The following is a 21,275-nucleotide window of genomic DNA, read 5'->3' on the forward strand; positions in this document are numbered from 1 at the left end:
AAACAAACTCTAACCAATAGAGCCTATAATCTTTGTTCCAGTGGAACCTTTCTTTCAACTGAACTCAACCATATATACACACCTTCCTATCCAATGGCTACAGTGATCATGGAATTTAAAAAATAATAATAATGATCAGTTCCTCCCTCATTCCTCAGCCATCAATTCAAAAGGATTTCAGAAATGCCATCTCCCTATGTCTGTGGCACATCAGAAAAAATAGCCAAGTCCTTAAAAAAATATAACCTCTACACAGCTTTTAAGCTCCATGAGAAACTTGCTACCCTTATCCGTTCTACCAAAGTCAGTTCCTTTCTCTCTCTTAGTGCCTGGAGTATATAAATTACCCTGTTCCTGCAAGTTGGCTTACTTCGGACAGACAGGGAGATCAGCCACTATCTTTTTTAGATGAACACAAATCGGATAACTATAATCATGACTATAGTCATTCTGGCCTTGAAGACCATGGTGGAAGAAAACCATCATTCTCCCACCATAGTAAATACTTGAGCATTTCTGATTGAATATCATCTACTCTAGCTGCCTTTCCACATTTCAGGCTTTTGATGGCTTTTTCTACTTCAAATATGGAAATATGTTCCTGATTTCATACCTGTTGAGTGTTTTATACCACTGTGCTTTCATTGATTATTTCATTTAGCAATTTTTCAAATTAATTACTCTATATATCAAGTATATCTTTTTCTCCAGTTTTCATGTCATCTTTATCATCTCTGATTCCTTTTACAGCACTCTTTCCTTCATTTCTGAGCTTTTTCAACAACCTCCAGAATATTTTGCCACCTTCTTGATATTTATTTTCTATGTTCTTACCAAAGTCTTCCTATGACTTTTGTTTAGCTTTCTTACATTTGTCCCTGTATTCTCTAAGAGCACAAGCTGACTTATTTGCCAGGAACTTTTGATATGCGTTATTCTTTTCCTTCACTGGTTCTTTAGCTTCTTGTGTCCGCCAAGGAGTTTTGATTTTTCTATCCTTGCAGACAACCTCACAACATGCCTCTCTGGCTGAATCAATCAATGTTTTCTTCAGTGCTTGCCACGGAATCTCCAAGATTTAGTTTCTGTTCTCAAACTCTTTCATTTTTTCTTGAATAATGTTTGTGTATTTTAGTCTACGGTTCATATCTGAGAACTGCTCAACTTTTATTCAGTTGTTTGCTGAATTTTATTTAGCAATTTTTTGCAGTAATTACTCCATACATCAAAAGAGTATCTTTTTCTCCAGTTTTCATGTCATCTTTATCATCTCTAATTATTTTTCTCTTTCATCTGCTTCTGAGATTTTCAACAACCTTTAGAATATTTTGCACCTTTCTGATATTTATTTTCTATGTTCTTATCAAAGTCTTTCCATGACTTGTTTAGCTAGTTTTACACAGTGTTTGCAAACCTACAGAGACAAAAGCAGCGAAGATCACCATCCATATATAAAATAAGCCTAGAAAAGTATGAAATGCCAGATCCTTAAAACAAAAGTATGAACTAAGTTTCTTATATACAAGAGAACAGCAGAGATATAGCTCCATGAACATATGGATTATGTCTTCTTACCCAACACATTGCATTGATGTGTTATATTTTTTATCTCTTATGTTGGTACAATATTAAAAGAAATCCATTATGTCAAGAAATGTCAGCACCTCTAGACTATGCCATTAATAGGTATCATAAAATCCATTAGAAAGAATAAGAATCATCCTCCATACTTAATTCTGCTTTTAAAGATTATTTTCTTTAATCATAAGTCTTACAGTGACAATCTGTTTTCAGTTATACTTTTTTGCTTATCCCAATGTTGCCAGCATTTCTCCCACTTAGTATACTTTACTCTGAAAACTCTGGGCTGTTCTGTGGCCTGCAAATGGAGTTCCAATCCTGTGGCACGGATGTTTATATCTTATAATTCATTATCAATTTCCTAATATGTACTCTCAAGGGGTGTTCAGGTTACAATGACAGCACTACATGATTAAGTTTACATTATTATTAATCTGCTATCAATATCCAGTGGAAATATTCTGTACTCAACATTCCAGAATCCAGTTTTCCATTGTGAAGGATTGAGTAATTTCAAATTTAATTCAACAAGAACTGGTTCTTATAAAGGACTTCAGAAAAATAGACATACATGCAAACCCACAGAGACAAAAGCAACAAAGATCACCTTCAATATATAAATAATCCTAGAAAAGTAAGAATAATTTCTGCATGCTATTTGCATATTATTACGTCTCCATGGAGTTCCAGGGTGTAGAGCACGAGGTTATTTGCTATATATATTACACAATCCACCAACGATCTATGCTTCATAATCCACATTACACAATTCACTGTAGTACTCCACCCTGTATAGTATTTTTTTAACAGCACGTGTTATCTGGCTAGTTTGTTTTTCTGGAGCAAAACCTGAATTCATGGGATTCAAAAAAAAAAACTATTATATTTGTATGAGATCAGTTACCTCATTTTCATTTGAAAAGTCCAAAGATTTCTCACATTGTGCAAGAATCAAACCCACGTCTTTTTTTTACTCGAATGGTGCATGTCTCATCCTTCCAACTAAAGTTGGAAGGATGAAACATACACCGATAGCACAGTAAAGTTTTGCATCATAACATTTCCTAATTATTAATATTCTTGCTCTTTATAGCAATTAAAAATTTTTAAGTGTGGTAATTTTTTTCCCCTTCTTTTAGAGCTCCAATGTGGAGAACCTTTCTCCTCAAGTGATTCGACAGGTCACTAAGGAGCTCTCAGAGCTTTCTTCCACTCCTCCTGAAGGGATAAAAGTGCGCATAAATGAAGAAGATGTGACAGATATTCAAGCCACTATAGAGGGACCAGGTAAGATAACTTTGAAAAAAAAAATTTTTTCATGTCTAATTAAGAATCATCTATAGCATTTACAGCTTTCAAAAAATCTTGCATTCTCTTTTGTTATTAGCATTATACCACCTTGTATACTGCTGCTGACTTTCTGCAAGCTTCACATTTGACCTGACCTGAAATATTCTCTTGAGAATACTTGGGATTGTGAACTAAAGATTGCACCAAAAATCTTTGATACATTAAAGAAGCAAAGGCTAGCTAATTGACCTATTACAGCCTTTTTCTTTTCTGTTACAGGCATGTTTCTTCTTTATGCTTTTTTTTTATTTTTTTAAATATCTTTTCTTAACCTTTTCTCTTTAATGTATTAAAGATTCTGCAACTAGGGGGTTGCTTAAGGATCAAAGCCAAATAACTGAGAGGCGATCTCCATATCACCTTTAAGGAATATGGAGAACCGACTGAGACTTCTAACCTAATGTCCAGTCCTCACCTTCATGTCATGTACCCCTGTTATTAGATATCCACTGGGCACTGAACAAACAAGCATGTGCTGGCAATTTGACCAAATTGTACTCTGTTGGCTTAAACCACAAATAATATGATGATGCAACATGATGAGATTTCATGCTGGCTGGAGTGTGGTCCACAAGACCAATACTGTTTTAACCAGGGAACTGGCAAGCAGTGAAAAGTCATCTACTGTAACAGACCCATGCTCAACATCCAGAAGAAGATGAACAAACCCAATGTCAAAAGAACTGAAGATAGCAACCATCAATATAAGGAATGTTAATGGAAAGGAAATCGAGCTTGCAGAAGAACTAGAAAAGTACACATGGACATAATTCACACCACAGAAACAAAGAAGACAAAAATAGGTGAAATCTTATTAAATGAGTATAGGATGTTATATTTAGGAAATAATAATCAAGCAAAGGTAGGGGTAGTAGTGATAGCATTCAACACCAAACATGAATCAGCTTCTTGACTTCAAAATGAGAAAATGGACAATGAAAGTTATTTGTGTGTAAGATCCCTCAGAAGGTTCTAAAGAAGAAGGGGAGGAATTTTTTTTTAGTCACTAGAGCAGGCAGCTGATATAAAGAAAATGGAAAGAGTTGTACTTGTTGGTAATCTAAATAACAGAGTAGGAAGTGAATACCACCAGACATATAGATGTTTTGGGAACATTTGGAGAAAAGGGCAAATGGCAAGTATCTACTAGATTTCTGCACAAAATATAGACTAGTCATTGCTAAAGCCATGTCCCAACATAAAGCTGTCCAGAAGTTTATGTGGAGGGGAGACACAATAAGAAAAACCTCATTGACTGTTATTGTGGATCATGATATCTTCATGCTTGTTTAGGATAGAGTATACAGAAGATTTGATACTGGAAGTAACCAACACCACTTTTTAAGTAGGATGAAACTGAATAACTCATGGTTGGCCACTAAGACTCCAAACCTTGGTGGCCAACATTCATCTAAGGAGGCATGTGGTGAAATTGTCTGCAAGGATAGAAAAATAAGACTGCCATGGTGGGCAAAAGAAGCAGCCCTGGAAAAGAAAGCATACCAAAAGTTCCTAATTAATAAGTTGGCAGTTGCTCTAAGAGAATACAGAGAAAAATGTAAGATTGCTAAGCCAAGTGTGAAAGTAGCTAAACAAAAATCATGGGAAGCCTTCAGTAAGAATATAGAAGGTAAATATCAGGAGGGTGGCAAAATGTTATGTAGATTGCTGAAAAAGCTTAGAAATGGAGGAAAGAGTTAATCAAAAATGATAAATGTGACATGAAAATTGAAGACAGCAACATCCTAGATGTCTGGATAAAAGCATATATCTCCCATAATGCAAAACACATATCCACAAGGAGATGTGTTTTGCATTATGGGAGATACTGGGATAGGAGTGTTGGTATCTTGCTCTACCGTTGCTACGAGTTGCCCTGGTGTTGCACTACTTACCCAGGTAAGATAGTACAACACTATATTCCGTCCTGAAGATATTTTCAGGTGCAAACTTTGTTTGCTCTCACTGGGATAAAGGATTAAACTAAATTTATTATAGTCTAACCTAGTGAAAAATAAACTTTCAGCTTTGAAAGATTGTTAAATGAAACAAGCAGTGATAGAACTGTAATAGAAAATTTTCAGAAGAATGCAAACAGGGGTCATATTAGTACTTGAGGTAGAGAAAGCTTTCATAAACATGAAATGTGGACAGGAGTTGGAGTAAATATTATTTATGCAGGTAGTCTGTGGAGTCAGAAGACTCATCATGGTAGACTCATAGTATCTATCATACATCTTAAACTTATTCACTGTTGCAGCACTTACAACCACTTCTGGCAATCCATTCTACTCATTCATGACTCTTGAAATAATGAATTTAGTCCACATACCATTACTAACCACTCTGAGATAACTTCCAAGTGTGATCCCATATTTTCTCCCTATTCCCCATGTATGGAAAAATTTCTTTTATGTCAGTCTTATGGAATCCCTTTAGTAACTTATAAGTTTCTATCATGTCCTCTTCTCCACCTGTCAGCTAAACTCTGTCGTTTCTAAATCCTCCCCTCCTAGTGATGGTAGGGGAGGATTTCCCTTTCATTCTTTCTCTTTTTATTTGCTTTTCTTCCTGTATTCTATGCTGTATTTATCCTTTCTTCAAGTCCACCGTCACTGGGATCCTACACCCTGTTGCTGTGTTTGTGTGCAATTTGTGGACATCTGGAAAGGAGGGGAATCCTGGTAGTTGTCCACTACTTTAGCCTCTGCTTCATCCCGAAGACAGGATCCTGGATGGTCTGTTCAGGATCACTTAATTAGTGGGCTTGTGTGCAAGGATCAACGGTGTTGCAGTAAGTCTCTCATTCCATGGTCTGGGGGTCAGGGTCCAATGCTTGCTGTGGTTCTTGTATAGATGGTAGCCCTGCTGTTCACTCCCAAGTGCAGTGATTGCTTGCCATCAAGTGGCATCTATGCATGGATCTGTGATGGGTGGGGAGCTCTGGCACTTAACCAAAAACCACTTGAGCATGAATTCTTCATCCTCAAACATTTCAGGGGCCCAACCAAGTACTGATGTTATAGATACAGCATTTGGTAATAGAAGTAAGAAACAAAAGATATATGAAACTAGTATAAATGTCCCATTGCTTTTGAACATCCATGCAACAGGTGAAAAGCCAATTGGAAACATATCATCCTTCTTTATTCAAAAGGATTTAGATGGAGTGGCAAGATATCTCAAAACTGTTAATTTATGTTCTGATGATTTCCTTCTGAAAACATGTCAGTAACAGTGAGAAACTACTAGGAACAACATTGATGGGTCGAATACAACTCATAGCAACAACTCATAAACTTGTAGGTGAGTAATATCAGAATGAGATCTCCTGATGAGGAGATATGTTCAGAGCTTTGATATCAGGGACTTAATGTGTGTTGTGCATCGTGATATGTAGGGATGGTCATCTAGTTCCAACCACGAGCATCTTCTTTAATTTTGATACACTAAGCCTCCAACATCTGTAAAAGCAAAGTATCTCAACTCTCCTGTTAAAGCATATGTTCCTAAATGGGAACATCAAGGAGATCCCATTCTGATATCACTCTTCTACAAGATGCTTTAAATACAGGCATGCCCAAACCACATGTCATGGCTCTACCACCTGTGTCCAATGTGGTAGTAGGGAGCATAGTAAAAAACATTTTCTGCAAAAAAAAACTAAATGTGCCAACTGTCAGGTTGTGTCAACTCAACAATCATCCAGCCTACTCTCATGCATGTCAGAAGTTGAAAAATGAAAAAGAAATACAAAAAATTAAAACAGAACAAAATATATTATTATTAAGAGAGACCTCCAGGGAGTCAGTTACTCATCAAAGGAAGCCACATGTTGCACTCAGCAGCTATCATACTTATTCTTGAATTCATTCATACTTGCACACACAACATCCAATGGCAATCCATTGGATGTTGTGTGTGCAAGCCAATCATGCACCACCCTATGAAAGAAAAATCTAGTCCTCACCCCCTTCTTAGCAACATTCATTCTTAGCTTCCAAGGATGCCCTCTTGTCCTTTTTAGACCCTCCATAAAATGAAAGCAAGAGGATGGAAATCAATATTAGATTACTTCATATTAATTGAAAATACATCAAAATTTTCACTAGATGTTAGAGTTCACAGAGGATATGAAATAAGCAGTGACCACTTCCTTGTTAAAATAAAATTAAGATTACCACCTAAATGGCTACAAGTAACAAGAACAGAAAGAAAAATTGAAACATTTGTTTATAAAACTAGGCTATTGAATGACACAAATGTACAATGGCTATATGAACAAAGAATTAACCAACATCTAGATAAAATAAAACAAAATGAAGAAATAGAATGGCTTAATATAAAATCGATACTAAATGCAGCAGCAAATGAAAGCTTAGGAAAGGCCAAAAAATTCAATAAAAGGAAAAAACTGAAGATCTGGGATGATACAATCAAAGAAATAATCAAAAAGAAAAAAGAAGCCTCTCACAAATGGTTAAGCAGTAAAAGATTAGAAGATGAAATAGAATATAAAAGAATAAGAGCCATAGCTAAAAGAGTAGTCAGAAAAAGACAGAGAATCATGGAACAAATTTGTTTCTAATTTAGAACATGATTTATATAAAATAAGACCCAATGTATATAAGATGTATATATAAGTGCAAGGATAAAAAAATCAGAACTCCCTGGTGGACACAGGAAGTTAAAGAGGCAGTGAAGGAAAAGAAGAAAGCATATCAAAAGTTCCTGGCAAATAAGTCAGCTTTTACTCTTACAGAATACAGAGACAAATGTAAGAAAGCTAAACACTGTGTAAAACTAGCTAAACAAAAGTCATGGGAGGACTTTGGCAAGAATATAGAAAATAAATATCAAGAAGGTGGCAAAATATTCTGGAGGTTGTTGAAGAAGCTTAGGAATGGAGGAAAGATTGCTGTAAAAGAGTTAGAGATGATAAAGGTGACATGAAAACAGGAGAAAAAGATATCCTTGAAGTATGGAGTAATTACTTTGAAAAACTGCTAAATGAAACAAGCAGTGATGACAGCACAGTGATAAAAAAACACTGACCAGGCATGCAGTCAGGAATACATATCCATACTTGAAGTAGAAAAAGCCATCAAAGGCTTGAAATGTGGAAAGGCAGCAGGAGTTGATGATATTCGACCAGAAATGCTGAAGTATGGTGGTATAAAAGTCTTACAGTGGCTGCACTGCATAGTTCAGAAAGCCTGGAGAGAGGGACAAATTCCCGATGATTGGAGTAGAGCTCTCATAGTACCCATATATAAAAAGGGAAATAAAACTGAATGTGAGAATTACAGAGATATTTCCCTACTGAGTGTTCCTGGCAAGATCTATGCAAGTATACTTGAGAAACGGTTGAGAAGAATTGTGGAAGAAAAGCTTGCTGAAGAACAAGCTGGATTCAGGCCAAATAGAGGCTGTCAGGATCAGATCTTCACTTTACGACAAATAGTCGAGAAAGCATGGGAATATAACAAAGATCTGTATTTAAGTTTTGTCGATCTGGAAAAGGCATATGACAAGGTGCCAAGAGAGAAGCTATTCAATACGCTGCAGTTATATGGCGTCAATGGGGCATTATATCAAGCAATACTTAGTCTTTATTTGAGTTGTAAGTCTGCAGTTAGAATTGAAGGAAGTACAGGAAGATGGTTTAATGTTAAATCTGGTGTGAGACAAGGATGTACATTATCACCTCTGTTATTCATCATCTATATGAATCACATTATGAAGGAAAGTGGTATTAAACCTGATATCAAAATTGGAGATGTTAATATCAGCTCTTTGCTTTATGGGGATGATGTTATACTTCTAAATAAATCCGCTACAAGTCTGCAAGATTCTCTGACTAAATTTAGTTGCTGTTGTAATAGATATGGTATGAAGGTCAGCATTAAAAAGACAAAGACAATGAAAATAGGCAGAATCATTGAAAATGTCAACTGTGTTGTCAATGGAGAACCTGTGGAACAAGTAAAACATTTCAGCTACTTAGGCACGATTTTTACTGAAGATGGTAAATTAAATATAGAAATAGACAACAGAATCAGCAAAGCTGGTATGGTGGGAAGTCAATTGAATAAATTCATATGGAATAAGAGAGAAATTAGTCGGAACACTAAATTAGCTGTATACAAGACAGTGTTCAAACCAGTTTTAACTTATGGATCTGAGAGCTGGGTCAGAAGTAAAACACTTGACCAAAGACTATAGACCGTAGATATGAGAGTCCTGAGAAAGATTAGAGGCATGAACAGATGGCATCAATGGCAATATCATATTAAAAATGAGGATATTAGGAAAGAACTTGACATTGTCAGCATCCAGGAATGCGTTAGCAGAGCTAATCTCAGGTGGTATGGTCACTTAAATAGAATGGGAGAGGAAAGATTAGCAAAACAAGTGTTCTTTGCCAGGTTTGCAGGAAAACGACCCAGAGGAAGACCAAGATGTAGGTGGATTGATACGGTACAAAGTGCCTTAGATGATAGAAATATAAGATCCGATAATGTTGGAGTCTTGACAAGTAACAGACTGATTTGGAGGAAAATTGTAGATAGGAAGTTAGTAATGATGTAATTTTTTCATGTAGTACTGTCATATCCTGTACACCCCTTGAGGGTACATGGCAGGAATTTGATGATGATGTATATAAGATTTTGAAACACTTAAAAATCAGATACCAAAGAAAACATAAAATTAAACACTGAATTGAAATTAGAAGAATTTCTAAATTACTACACAGAACTGTGGACAGACAAATATTTTAAAAAAATCAACTGGCAAACAATTAATGAAAAGGAAATAACTAAAGAAGAATTAGAAATCGGCCTGAAAGAAACAAGAAACGGAAAATCAACTGGAGAAGATAAGCTAGGCGATTCCTATCTTTAAAAAAGGTAATAGAGATGACCCTAAAAACTATAGAGGTATGAGTATACTAAATTCCTGTTACAAAATATATAGCAGAATCTTAAATAGCAAACTAATGAAATATTCTGAAAACTTTATTTTAGAAGTACAGAATGGATTTAGAAAAGGATAAGAAAAGAAATTAGAGAAAAGAAGAAAATACAATTTAGAAACACATATTGCATTTATTGACTTTGAAAAAGCATTTGACTTAGTTAAAAGAAATATATTATTTAACATATTAAAAGAAAGACAAATACCAAATAATATCCTAAAAGCTATCACAAGTATATATGAAAATAATCAAATACAAATAAGATTAAATCACGAGCTATCATATACGAAAGAGATAAACCAAGGGATCCAACAGGGATGTCCCCTCTCAGCAACTCTTTTTAATATCTACTTAAATGAAATAATAATAAAATGGAATAAAAATTTACATCAAGGAATTAAACTTTCTCCTACAGTAAACTTAAACACTCTCCTCTTTGCCAACGACCAAATAATAATTACAAATTCTGAAGATAACTTACAGAAAACTATTTTAGATCTAAATGAGATATCCAATGATTATGGTATGATAATATCAACAGAAAAATCAAAAACTATGGTCTTTAAAGGACAAGATCCAGCAAGAACTAAAATAGTAATAGATAACAAGATCTTAGAACAGGTGAATTCATTTAACTACCTAGGATGTATGATCACATATGAAAAAGATATAAACGTAAAAATTGCAAAATATTTAAAAATAACAGGTGTAATTAACTCTATATTTAAACCAAACCTAGTTCAAAAATAAACCAGACTAAAAGTATACAATACATTAGCCCTACCAGTCTTAATGTATGGAAGCAAAATCTGGACAATAAAACAAAAAAGATTAACAACAGCAGAAATGAAGTTTATGAGAAAAACTGCAACGTATACCCTATTTGGTCACAAAAGAAACGAAGAAATTATGAAAGAATTAAACCAAGAACCAGTAATAGAAAAAATTAAAAAATATAAACATAAATGGATGGAACACGTTCAAAGAATGAAAACAGAAAGATTACCAAAACAAGCCTTAAAGTACAAGCCATTAGGAAAAAAAAAACAAGGACATCCTATAAAACGATTCAACGATGACTTCTAAGGCTGCTCAGGCCATGCTAGGCCTAAATCCTTGATACTCATGATGATGATAAAATGAAAAAATTTTTGGCATTTGTGTATAGACATAACAATTTGCCTGAATGTTTTTTATACTCTTGTCTGTAGTGTATGACACAGTTGGACAACCTGCAGATTTCTATTCTTCTCTAGTGCCTTATGCACATAGACATCTTTGCACATGTTTGATGGGTCCGAACCGGATGAACACAAAGTCAAAATAGTTCTCTCCTGATAAAAATTTCCTTGATAATGCCCATTAGCACCATTATATGACATTGTCACTCTTACTCATATTCTCACCATTCCTCCCATTATAATTTAGTTTCCCTGAGACTCCTGATACTAAATGCATTCAGATGTAGACCGTCCTTCTTATACAAATCTAATCTTCCCTCAAACTCCACACATCCAAAAACTCGCATCCATTCCCATTACTTCTACACAAGCTATGCATCGAATTGTCACCATCATAGCCCTTTTTAATTCATTTTTATCATATCGAGATAATATGCTTACTATTTTCACTTTCTCACTCTTCTCTCTTGCTTCTCCGACAACCGTTTCATGCCCTCTCTCATACTGAACTTATCACTAGTTAAGTCGTTAGTACTTACTACAATTATGATCTTGTTTACTTTTCTCTGAATTGCATGTGCTATATTTTTAATTTGAGCTCTCCTGGAAAACTCGACATTGTAACCCGCTTATCAACAATGTTTTATGATAGTCTCCATACCAAATAACATCCTTTTTACAAACAACATAACTTACCTGATTCTGTGCTTTGTTGTTTCTTATTTTGCTGCTTAACTTTTTTTTTCCTTTTTGTGCTCATTCAAACATCTCTCGACTTTCTGTAATTCCCACATCTCTCTTATAATCTGCTTTTATTTTGCTATTTTGGAGATTAATTCATTTTCAATAACCTCCTTAGTGGAGTAAAGCCTTCTTTTTCTCGATACGCTAAAAACACAAATCTACACTAATATATTGTACTATAAAACAATTTTCTAAGAATAAAACGCCACTTTTACATCAGCTCTAAATTCACCAACCAATTACAATGTAGCTTCCTTATATCAGGATGCAAAAAGGAAGTTTTTCACTACACCTGTTTTGAGATCCTCTTTTCCTAAGATGTCAACAGCATCTCAAACATGAATGTATGTTCCACCATTTGATAATTTATACATACCTGAACTTAATGATCATCAGTGCTTCATTGAGCGCATCAAATGACCTATAGTCTTACTATGGAGACAACTCCAAAAATGGTTCCATTTGATGAGAACCCAATTGTCAAAAAAATTATGGCAAAGATATCACTTAAAGATAAACCACCAGACATCCTTTACAAAAAACAATGGATACTTCGGTATCCACTGAAAGTAAATTAATACACTTGCCAACTAACCCTGACACATCAGATATATTGAATATTTTACCTGAGTGATGAACACTGGCTATCCATACTTCCCCAAAATAATTGATAAATATAAATCTGATAAGGGTAAGCCCTCAACTTCCTGAAAAAAATCAGACAAATCTATAAAGCCAAAACAATAGGTAAATTTTTACAAATAAATGAGGTTGTGTCATTGAACGAATCCTTGACAATAATGACTTCTCCCTTTTGAATAATATACTCAATACTTTCCTCCATATGCTTGCCTGCTCATATTCTGCAATTGATCTCACAATCTGCTTCCCTTCCATTCTTCCACTGCTCACATGGAATGTTGAAGATGAGAGAGAACATTTATGGAAGTAGTCACTTTCCTGTTTTCTTTGCATGATGTCTTCACAGGTGAAAATCCTTATAATATAGAATCTTTCCTCTCCGTGGTGATTATTGCATAATGTGGGTGATCTACATCACCTATCCGAAAATTCAGCATCTCCTAGAATGCTTCTTCCTTTAACCTTTATGGAGGTCTCATCATTAGGTGACAGACCCAAGAAACCACGAAGTTTGAATCAGTGCACAAGTTATATTTTCTGTATGCAAGTAATGAAAAGGTGTATCACCTTATTAAAATACTGTGGATAAGAGATAGTTGTAAAAAGTATTTTTGCCAGTAAAATTATATTTGAGAAGAAAATATATTGTTTCAAGTGTAAGCAAAGTTTGTGTGTAAAAGATCTTCCTGGATCTGGCTTCCACTGTTGAGACTTCAATAATTCTTGTAGATAAACTTATACTATATGTTGGTTACACATGACTTTACATTTTTCAGGAAATTACAACGTATACTATAATAAAATATTAATTAAAAAACTTTAATCAATACCTTCCAATATTTCGGCAATGTTACATTACCATCTTTTGGGAACATAAAAACTATGATATGTGCATGCAGGCACTAATAACAAGCAAACGAGGCTGAAGAAGACAACTTATAACCTCATTAGCTTCGCTCTGATATGTGAACAGATCACTACCACCCGCATTCTCTTGGCCGACACAAATGAGGCTATTCGTGCATTAGAGGAAGAGCTTGCTACTACGCTGAACGACGACCTTTGAATGATCCTCTCAGATGTCTCGCGTACTTCAGAAGAGAAAGAATTTATTAAAATACAATGTCGGCACATTAAAAAGTTTGAAAATCTAAAAAAGAACTCTGCCTCTGAACCTCAAATACTGCTCAACATGGTAATTACCTTTTCTTCTGTTACCCTGAAGCACTCGTCACACTTGCACGTGGCCACAACTTCACCATAACTCCAAAAACAATACCATCTGAAGAAATGATACAAGTAGAATGTGGTATCTGCAACCTTCGATTCATATTGCTAACAATATCAGACTGGATGTAGCCAGAGTTCTTAATAAAGCTAAACCGCCAAAAACCAACCCATCTAAAGAAGAACTAAAAGCTCTACAAGAAATGAAGAACAACAGCAAAATAGTAATCACCAAAGTGGATAAGGGAAATGCCACTGTGGTTCTCAACCAAACGGACTACACATGTAAACTTTCAACTTTACTGTTAGATCGTTCTACCTATCTCCCCCATTGAATATGATCTCACCAGCTCCCAAATCAGAACACTCCAAAGACTCCTTAAGAAGGTTACTTCTTGGCCTACGGAAGTGACTAGTAGACTAAAACTCTTCAACTCTAGATCCCCCCCAAATTAAAAAAAAATATATATATATACTACTAAAAATCCATAAGCAGAATGTGCCATTACGTCCCATTGTGAATGGCGTCGATTCCCCCACATACAAATTAGCCAAAGTGCTCACACATTATACTGGCAACACACCATCACATATAAAAAAACTCAGCCAACTTTAAAGCTAGCGTAGAAAACCTCTCACTCCAACATACTGACATGATGATCGGTTTTGATGTCTCCTCCTTATTCACAAATGTTCCACTCGATGATACCGTGGATCTCATCCAAGCCAAATCTCCTCCTGATATCTCAGCCCTGTTTCATTCCACCATGAACTCAGTTCGTTTGGCAGAGAAAATTCTACAAACAGAGGGTACAGCCATGGGTTCTCCACCTCTGGCAGACTTCTTTATGGAGACTTTTGAAAAAAAAGACTTAAACTCTGCCCCACAAAAACCCACTGTCTGGCTACGCTACGTGGATGATGTGTTCACTATTTGACTACATGGCTTAGACGCTCCACAACTGCCTGACACATTTAAACAATCAACACCCCAGAATCCAGTTCCCCTTGGGAAAAGAAAACAATAACAGTCTCCCTTTTCTAGACACTCTGATTACATGCCAGCCTGATGGGTCTCTGGCTTTCTCTGTTTACAGAAAACCGACCCATATAGGTAGATACATTCACCAGCAAACAATATGGGATTATAAAAACATGTATAATAGGGCTAAATTAATCTTTTCAGACAACAATGCCCTAACTACTGAACTTAACCACATCCTTAACACCTTCTTAGTGAATGGCTACAACCAACAAAAAATATTAAAACTAGTTAACCACAACCCCCATTCTTAACAGAGATTACACTAAATCTATCACCATTCCGTATATCCGGGGCAAGTCTGAAAAGATCACAAAAATCCTAAAAAAATATTACCTGACTACCAGTTACAAACCCCATAAGAAATTGGCATCTCTTATCTACTCCACCAAAGACCAGCCACTTCCCCTAGAACTACCTGGAGTATACTAGGTCCCCTGCAGCTGTAAACTGTCCTACTACAGCCGAACAGGCAGGACAGCTAATATCAGGATATCCAAACACAAAGACTACATCCGGTTTCACCAATACAGCCACTCAGGACTTGTGGACCATGCACTATATACCTACCACAAAATACGCTGGAAGAAAGCCACTACTACATCATAGCAAATATAATAATGAAAGCTTGTTCCTGGAATCAGCCTCAGCTCTAAAGAACTTCCCAAATCTCAACAAATTTGGGTGCATGAGACTGCCCCAAATTTGGGAAACTTTCCTCCTTAGAACATCAGCCCAACAGCCAAGACAACCCAATTTAGCCCACTAAGGGGCACTTTTAGGACTCTATGACCAACACCAATTGCCTTCTTCAGCCTCATTTGCTCGTTGTTCGTGCCTGTGTGAACATATCATAGTTTTATATTCCCAGAAGATGGCAATGTAACATTCCGAAATCTTGGTTCAAAATATTAATTTAAAAAACTTTAATTAAAGTTTTTAATTAATATTTTAGCATATGTTGTCATTTTTTGAAAAATTTAAAGTCATGAGACTTCAGTAAAAGTCAAAACTGGTCTGGGGGAGGGTACTAGAAAGTTCTGATAAACATCTAGAACAAAAATGATATTTAAAGTAAACTTTAAACTAATATAACCACAAGAAAGAACATACTAGAAGCAGAGTTATGAAGGTAATTTATCTTCATAACTCTGCTACTAGTATGTTCTTTCTCGTGGTTATATCAGTTGCTTTAATATCATTTTTGTTCTAGGTGTTCTGATAAACACCTAAAACAAACTATAATTGATGTCAAGTCAACAGCCTCTACATAACAGGGTTTATGTAGAGGCTGTTGACTTCCATGAATTAAGCTCGATTTAAATTTTATATATATACACCCTCTGTCCAAAAAGAAACCAAACTTTTGATAGAAAATAGAACACAGGCTAATTATAATTATTCAAATGATTTATTTCAATCAATATACTCTCCCTCAGCTTCGATACTGCGTTTAGCATGATCAATTAATTCGTTAAATGAGTTTTTTATATCGTTTTTGGGATACTGTTGAGGGTCGTGATTACTGCCGCTTGAACGTTTTCAATGGTGTCATATCGCTTTCCTTTCATCGACAAAAGAAATTGGGGGGAAGAGAAAGAAGTCACAGGATGCTAAATCAGGTGAATACGGTGAGTGATTCAACACACAAACTTGGTTTTTGCTGAAACACTGTCTCACGATGTTCGAACGATGAGATGGTGTATTATCGTGCGAAACTGACCAACTATCTGTATCACAATATTCGTGCCGTATGCGATGAATTCTCACTATCATTCGCTTCAAAACTTGGAGATAAAACTCTATTGACCATTTGGCCAGGTAGAACGAATTCTTTGTGGATAATGCCCTTGGACTCGTAGAAACAAATCAGCATTGTCTTTAGTTATGACTTCTCCAAACGACTTTTTTTCGGATGCCTCTCTTCTGTTGTCTCCACTCAACACTCTGGCACTGAGTGGAGACCACCTTTGTTTCGGGCTCATACTGAAACACCGCAATCAATGTAAGTCAACATGGGTTTAAATTTTGTGTGTGTGTGTGTGTGTATACACCTTCTGTCCAAAAAGAAACCGAACTTTTGATAGAAAATAAAACACAGGCCAATTATAATTATTAAAATCATTTATTTCAATTAATATATTCTCCCTCAGCTTCGATACAGCATTTGGCAGTCAATTAATTCATTAAATGAGTTTTTTTATATCGTTTCGATTGTAAAGAGTCCTTACAAGCGGTTTTAATAAAGTCCTTGCAGTGTTCAATTCGATACATTTTTGGTCGTCAGCCAACTTGTGGGGAACAAATCGCGAATTCAATTTTCGAAGGCCCAAAATCTTGGTCAAAATGTTGTGCACAGTTGATTTAGGAATCCCCAATTCATCTTCAATCAATCTCATGGACGATTTCAGGTTTTCTTTGATGAATTCACACACTTTTTGGATCTTAACTTTGCTCAGTTTAGCTTTTCGTTGTCATCAAGTGTCTCACGACCACTTTGAAATCGCTTAAACCACTCGTATACTTGAGTACATATGCTTTTTGTGTTAATTTAAGTTTAACATAAAAGTCAATCGCAGCTCTCTGAAACTCATTTTCTGACCATTCGTCAAAACACACTGTCACTTTGCACTATAACTCAGCTTCTAATGAAACAAATGTCATAAACAGTTTACACAACACTAATGAAGGTTGCCACTTTGGACAACAAAAAGATACAACTGGTGGCACCATTAGTTTCCTCTATTTTCGAAAAGTTCGGTTTCTTTTTGGACAGAGGATGTATATATATATATCCAGCCCTGTGAACACACAATATATATATATATATATATTGTGTGTTCACAGGGCTGGTTTTCCTGCTTGTGGGAGAAAAACCCTGCTTTCCTGCCCAAGACCGGCTAACTTGGTTATGTCTGAGCAAGATCCTCAAGCTGCTCACGTCAGCGACAGGAATCGAACCTAGGACACTCCTTTTCCAGGCACATGGTTGCGAAGCGCATAGCCACTAGGCTAATCGCGCAGACCTATATATACAGGGTGTTTGAAAGAGAATAACCCGATTTCAAATAATTATATTTAATAATGAAAACGCCTTCTGTTAACTAGATGCCATCTTCTCGTTAACTAAGCATAGCAGCTAATTGGGTGCTAGAAGTGGCATCTAGCGGTTGTCATACCAAACTCTGGGCCAAGGCCGTTCACATGGTACAAGTCGCATTCATTTGTAGTTCATGGTTGCAGATATATACAATTTTCAAATTGGGACATTCTTTTTTAAACACCCTATATATATATTTTATTTAAAATTTTTTTTTTTTTTTTGTTATAATGAAATATTAGATCTGGAGTTTTTTTTATTAGTAATGAAAAACTACTTATTTTAAATCCCTTCGTCACTTATGAAGATACTACATGTGCAAACTTTGTTTGCTTACACTTGGGTAAAGGATTAAACAAAAACAATCAGCTAATACATATTATTTGCTTATAGGGAGTAGGGGAGGCTGTTTTAGTTCTAACTTTTGGAAACTAATCGGACAGTTCAATCTCCAGCAGCAGCAGCCATTTATACTATCACTAAATATAGGCAATATCTGATGAAGAGGCGACTGACGTGCCACTATTTCGTGGTCCTAGCCCTAATATAATATGTATAGTCTGAAATAATGTTGGTTCTACAGTTAATTTTCTTGAATTTACTGTTTACATGATGAAAAACCCAAATTTCCAGGGGGGGGGGGAATCTTGCCCGTTCCGGAGATCAACTAACTTTTGAACCAGTTGAACAAAGGCTTAGAAAAAGTTCCTCTTCTCGCCAACTAGATTGGAACTTGTCATTCTTCAGGTGGCCTAGCACAGGGAATACAAATGCCACTACCGCTGACCTACACAGGACTACAAAAATAAACAATAATATACAATTTAATATAGCCGTAAAAGTAATACAATTTAATATAATTTAAAAGAAATTAGGACTAGGAAGGCAGAGAACTGACCTACGGATTTGGACATAATATCCATTCCTCACCTTCTCTTAGTGCATTTCATTAGTAGGTATTTACCTGGATGCTGAACAAATGAGGATGGGCTGGCAGCTTGGAATTTAGCTGATCAAATTGTATTATTTGCTTAATCCAAAATGACAACAGGAGAGAATTTCATGCCAGCTGGGCATCACCTGGTTAAACAAGGCCCTCTCCCTGTTGTTTTAGTTGGTAAATCAGGGCAACAGCAAAATGACAGCTACTAGAACAAATCCCTACTGAACATCAGCAGAGTTCGATTGGCACTATTTACATAATAAGCATCAGTGGAAACATGGAACTTGCAGAATTGGATAAGTCCAGATTTACATAATAGGTGTTACTGAATTAAAGAAGACAAAAGCAGGTGAAATTTATCTCAGCAACAAATACAATGTTTCATATTCAGACAATCAGGATAAGTGTAAAGGATTAGCTGTAGTATTCAACACTAAATATGACGATAATATGAATGGCAAGTAGTATCAAACAGTGATTATCAGAAATGGGGTACTGGACAATCAGACTTTTTTTGTACTTATGGTTCCACAGAAGATTCTGTGAGGGATTTCTGAAAAGTAAGGTAACATTTTTTTTTTTCTCGAGGATGTTTATTGATAGGAAGTGAAATTATACAACAAAAAATAAGTAAACATGCACTTCTCTGCAAAGTCTCCAAATTTATTGATGCACTTGTCCCAATGATCATTTTATGAATACCAGTACTGAAGAAGTCCATGTCCACACCTAGTGACCAGTGGCAGCTCGTGGCTTGAAATTGTGGGAGTGCTGCAACTTTCGAAATATACATACACACTGTAAGTACAGTGTATACATGTTTGGATAAAATATCAAAATTATGGTAAAAATTTAAAAAAAAATTAAACACAGAAAAATATTGTTTATTATCGATAAAATTATACAGTTTAGTATAATTCGAATTTACTATAACAAACGTTATGTCTTTAATTGTAATGTCCAAATATTTAAAGAGATGGAGTAAACACGATAAGCACTACGAACGCTCTACTACTCGCATCTCACTATGATGTGCATATGCTTGCATGCATAGCAATATGGCACTGTGGAAAACACAGTGCTGCTACCTTCTTTCGTCCTCCTAAGTGTTACAAGATGGATTTTTATTTTTTTTTTTACAAAATAGGATAATTGTTTAGGATTGTTGATGATAAAATTAAATATTACAAGCAAATATGAATAATAAATATATTTATATATCGAGAAAAATTGGGAGTGCTGCAGTTCCGCAGTACCTATGCATGAGCCGTCCTTGCTAGTGACCAACATCACATCACCTGATAAACTTCCCCATCCATAATGAAGGTGCTAAGTCTGAGCTGTGTGTGGAGGGGGGGGGGGGTCGAGTGTTTCGACACAGCATTGAGTCGAAACACTCAATGCTGTGTCGAACATAGCATTGAGTGTTTCGACAGAAAGAGATTGGAAAAAATTTGCTCATATTGGATACCAAAAAGTCTCCTGGCCTTGTGCTCCACAGTTCACTCCCACTCTGTGCCACCTATTTATGCTTTCTTATTCCACTGGTATCTATCCTATAGTCTGGAAATTATCCCATATACAACCTATTTCTAAGAAGGTGACAAATGTTTTCCTTTAAATTAACGTCCAATTTCTGTAATATGTTGACGACTCATCTAATAAATGGTAGATTGTATGGATTCTGTCACTGCTGATCAACAAGGGATCAGTTAGCCTGGTTGGCTGAGTGGTTAGCATATCTGCTCTCCAGCCAAGAGTCTGCAGGTTCAATTCCTGCCAATGGCATGGATGTTTGTGATTGTTCTACTAACCAATAACCTGGTGCAATATGACCTTTGATGTCTTTGCACCATCAAAATCAAATTAAAAAAAAAAAAATGCTAACCAATGTCATCCATCTCTGGACAAATACCATGGAAAGGTTTGCCAAATTTCAGTTAGTTATCCTTGATATCTCCAAGGCTTTTGATCTAGTCTGGCACAAAGGTTATTAAGTGAACTCTCGTTTGGTGTACACCCTAACTTCTGCAATTGAATAGCCAGCTTTCTGACTGGATGCTCATTTTAGGTGATGGTGGATGGCTCCTCATCTTCTAACTATACAAGTAATGCTAGTCCCACAGGGCTCTATTCTTTCCCCCCACCCTCTTCCTTCTAAATATAAAAGATCTCCTCCAGCTGAACATTAATCCAGTACATGGTTTTGCTGATGACTGCATTCTGCAGTCTTCATTTAACAAATCTTGCAAACCACAACCTGCAGAACTCTAACTTCTACTACCTTAAATTCTGATTTTCAAAACATTCATTAATGGAATTTGGATAACCTTGTTGACTTCAATGAATGCTAGCAAAACACAGCTCTGCATTATTTCCCACGAAAAAAAAAAAAAAAAAAACTTTCTGTTTTATTTATCCTTGCCCAAATAGCTAGGATAACTCGAACTTGAAATCTCTCTTAGCACAAACATATTTTAAAATTA

The 21,275-nt window shown here is 35.7% G+C and overlaps 1 protein-coding gene across 1 annotated transcript in view; it reads left to right on the forward strand.

Annotated features, from left to right (window-relative positions):
* LOC150095037 (ubiquitin-conjugating enzyme E2 S) overlaps positions 1-21,275 on the forward strand; it is a 58,920-nt gene that overhangs the window by 13,002 nt on the left and 24,643 nt on the right. The window contains exon 2 of the mRNA XM_090410872.1: positions 2,721-2,868. Within this exon, the coding sequence (XP_090266998.1) occupies positions 2,721-2,868 (148 nt within the window). The remainder of the gene's footprint in view (positions 1-2,720; positions 2,869-21,275) is intronic.

The sequence above is a fragment of the Typopeltis vanoorti genome, chromosome 21, assembly GCF_054136105.1.
Source record: "Typopeltis vanoorti isolate ZY-2024b chromosome 21, IOZ_Tvanoo_1.0, whole genome shotgun sequence".
Classification (NCBI taxonomy): Eukaryota; Metazoa; Arthropoda; class Arachnida; order Uropygi; family Thelyphonidae; genus Typopeltis; species Typopeltis vanoorti.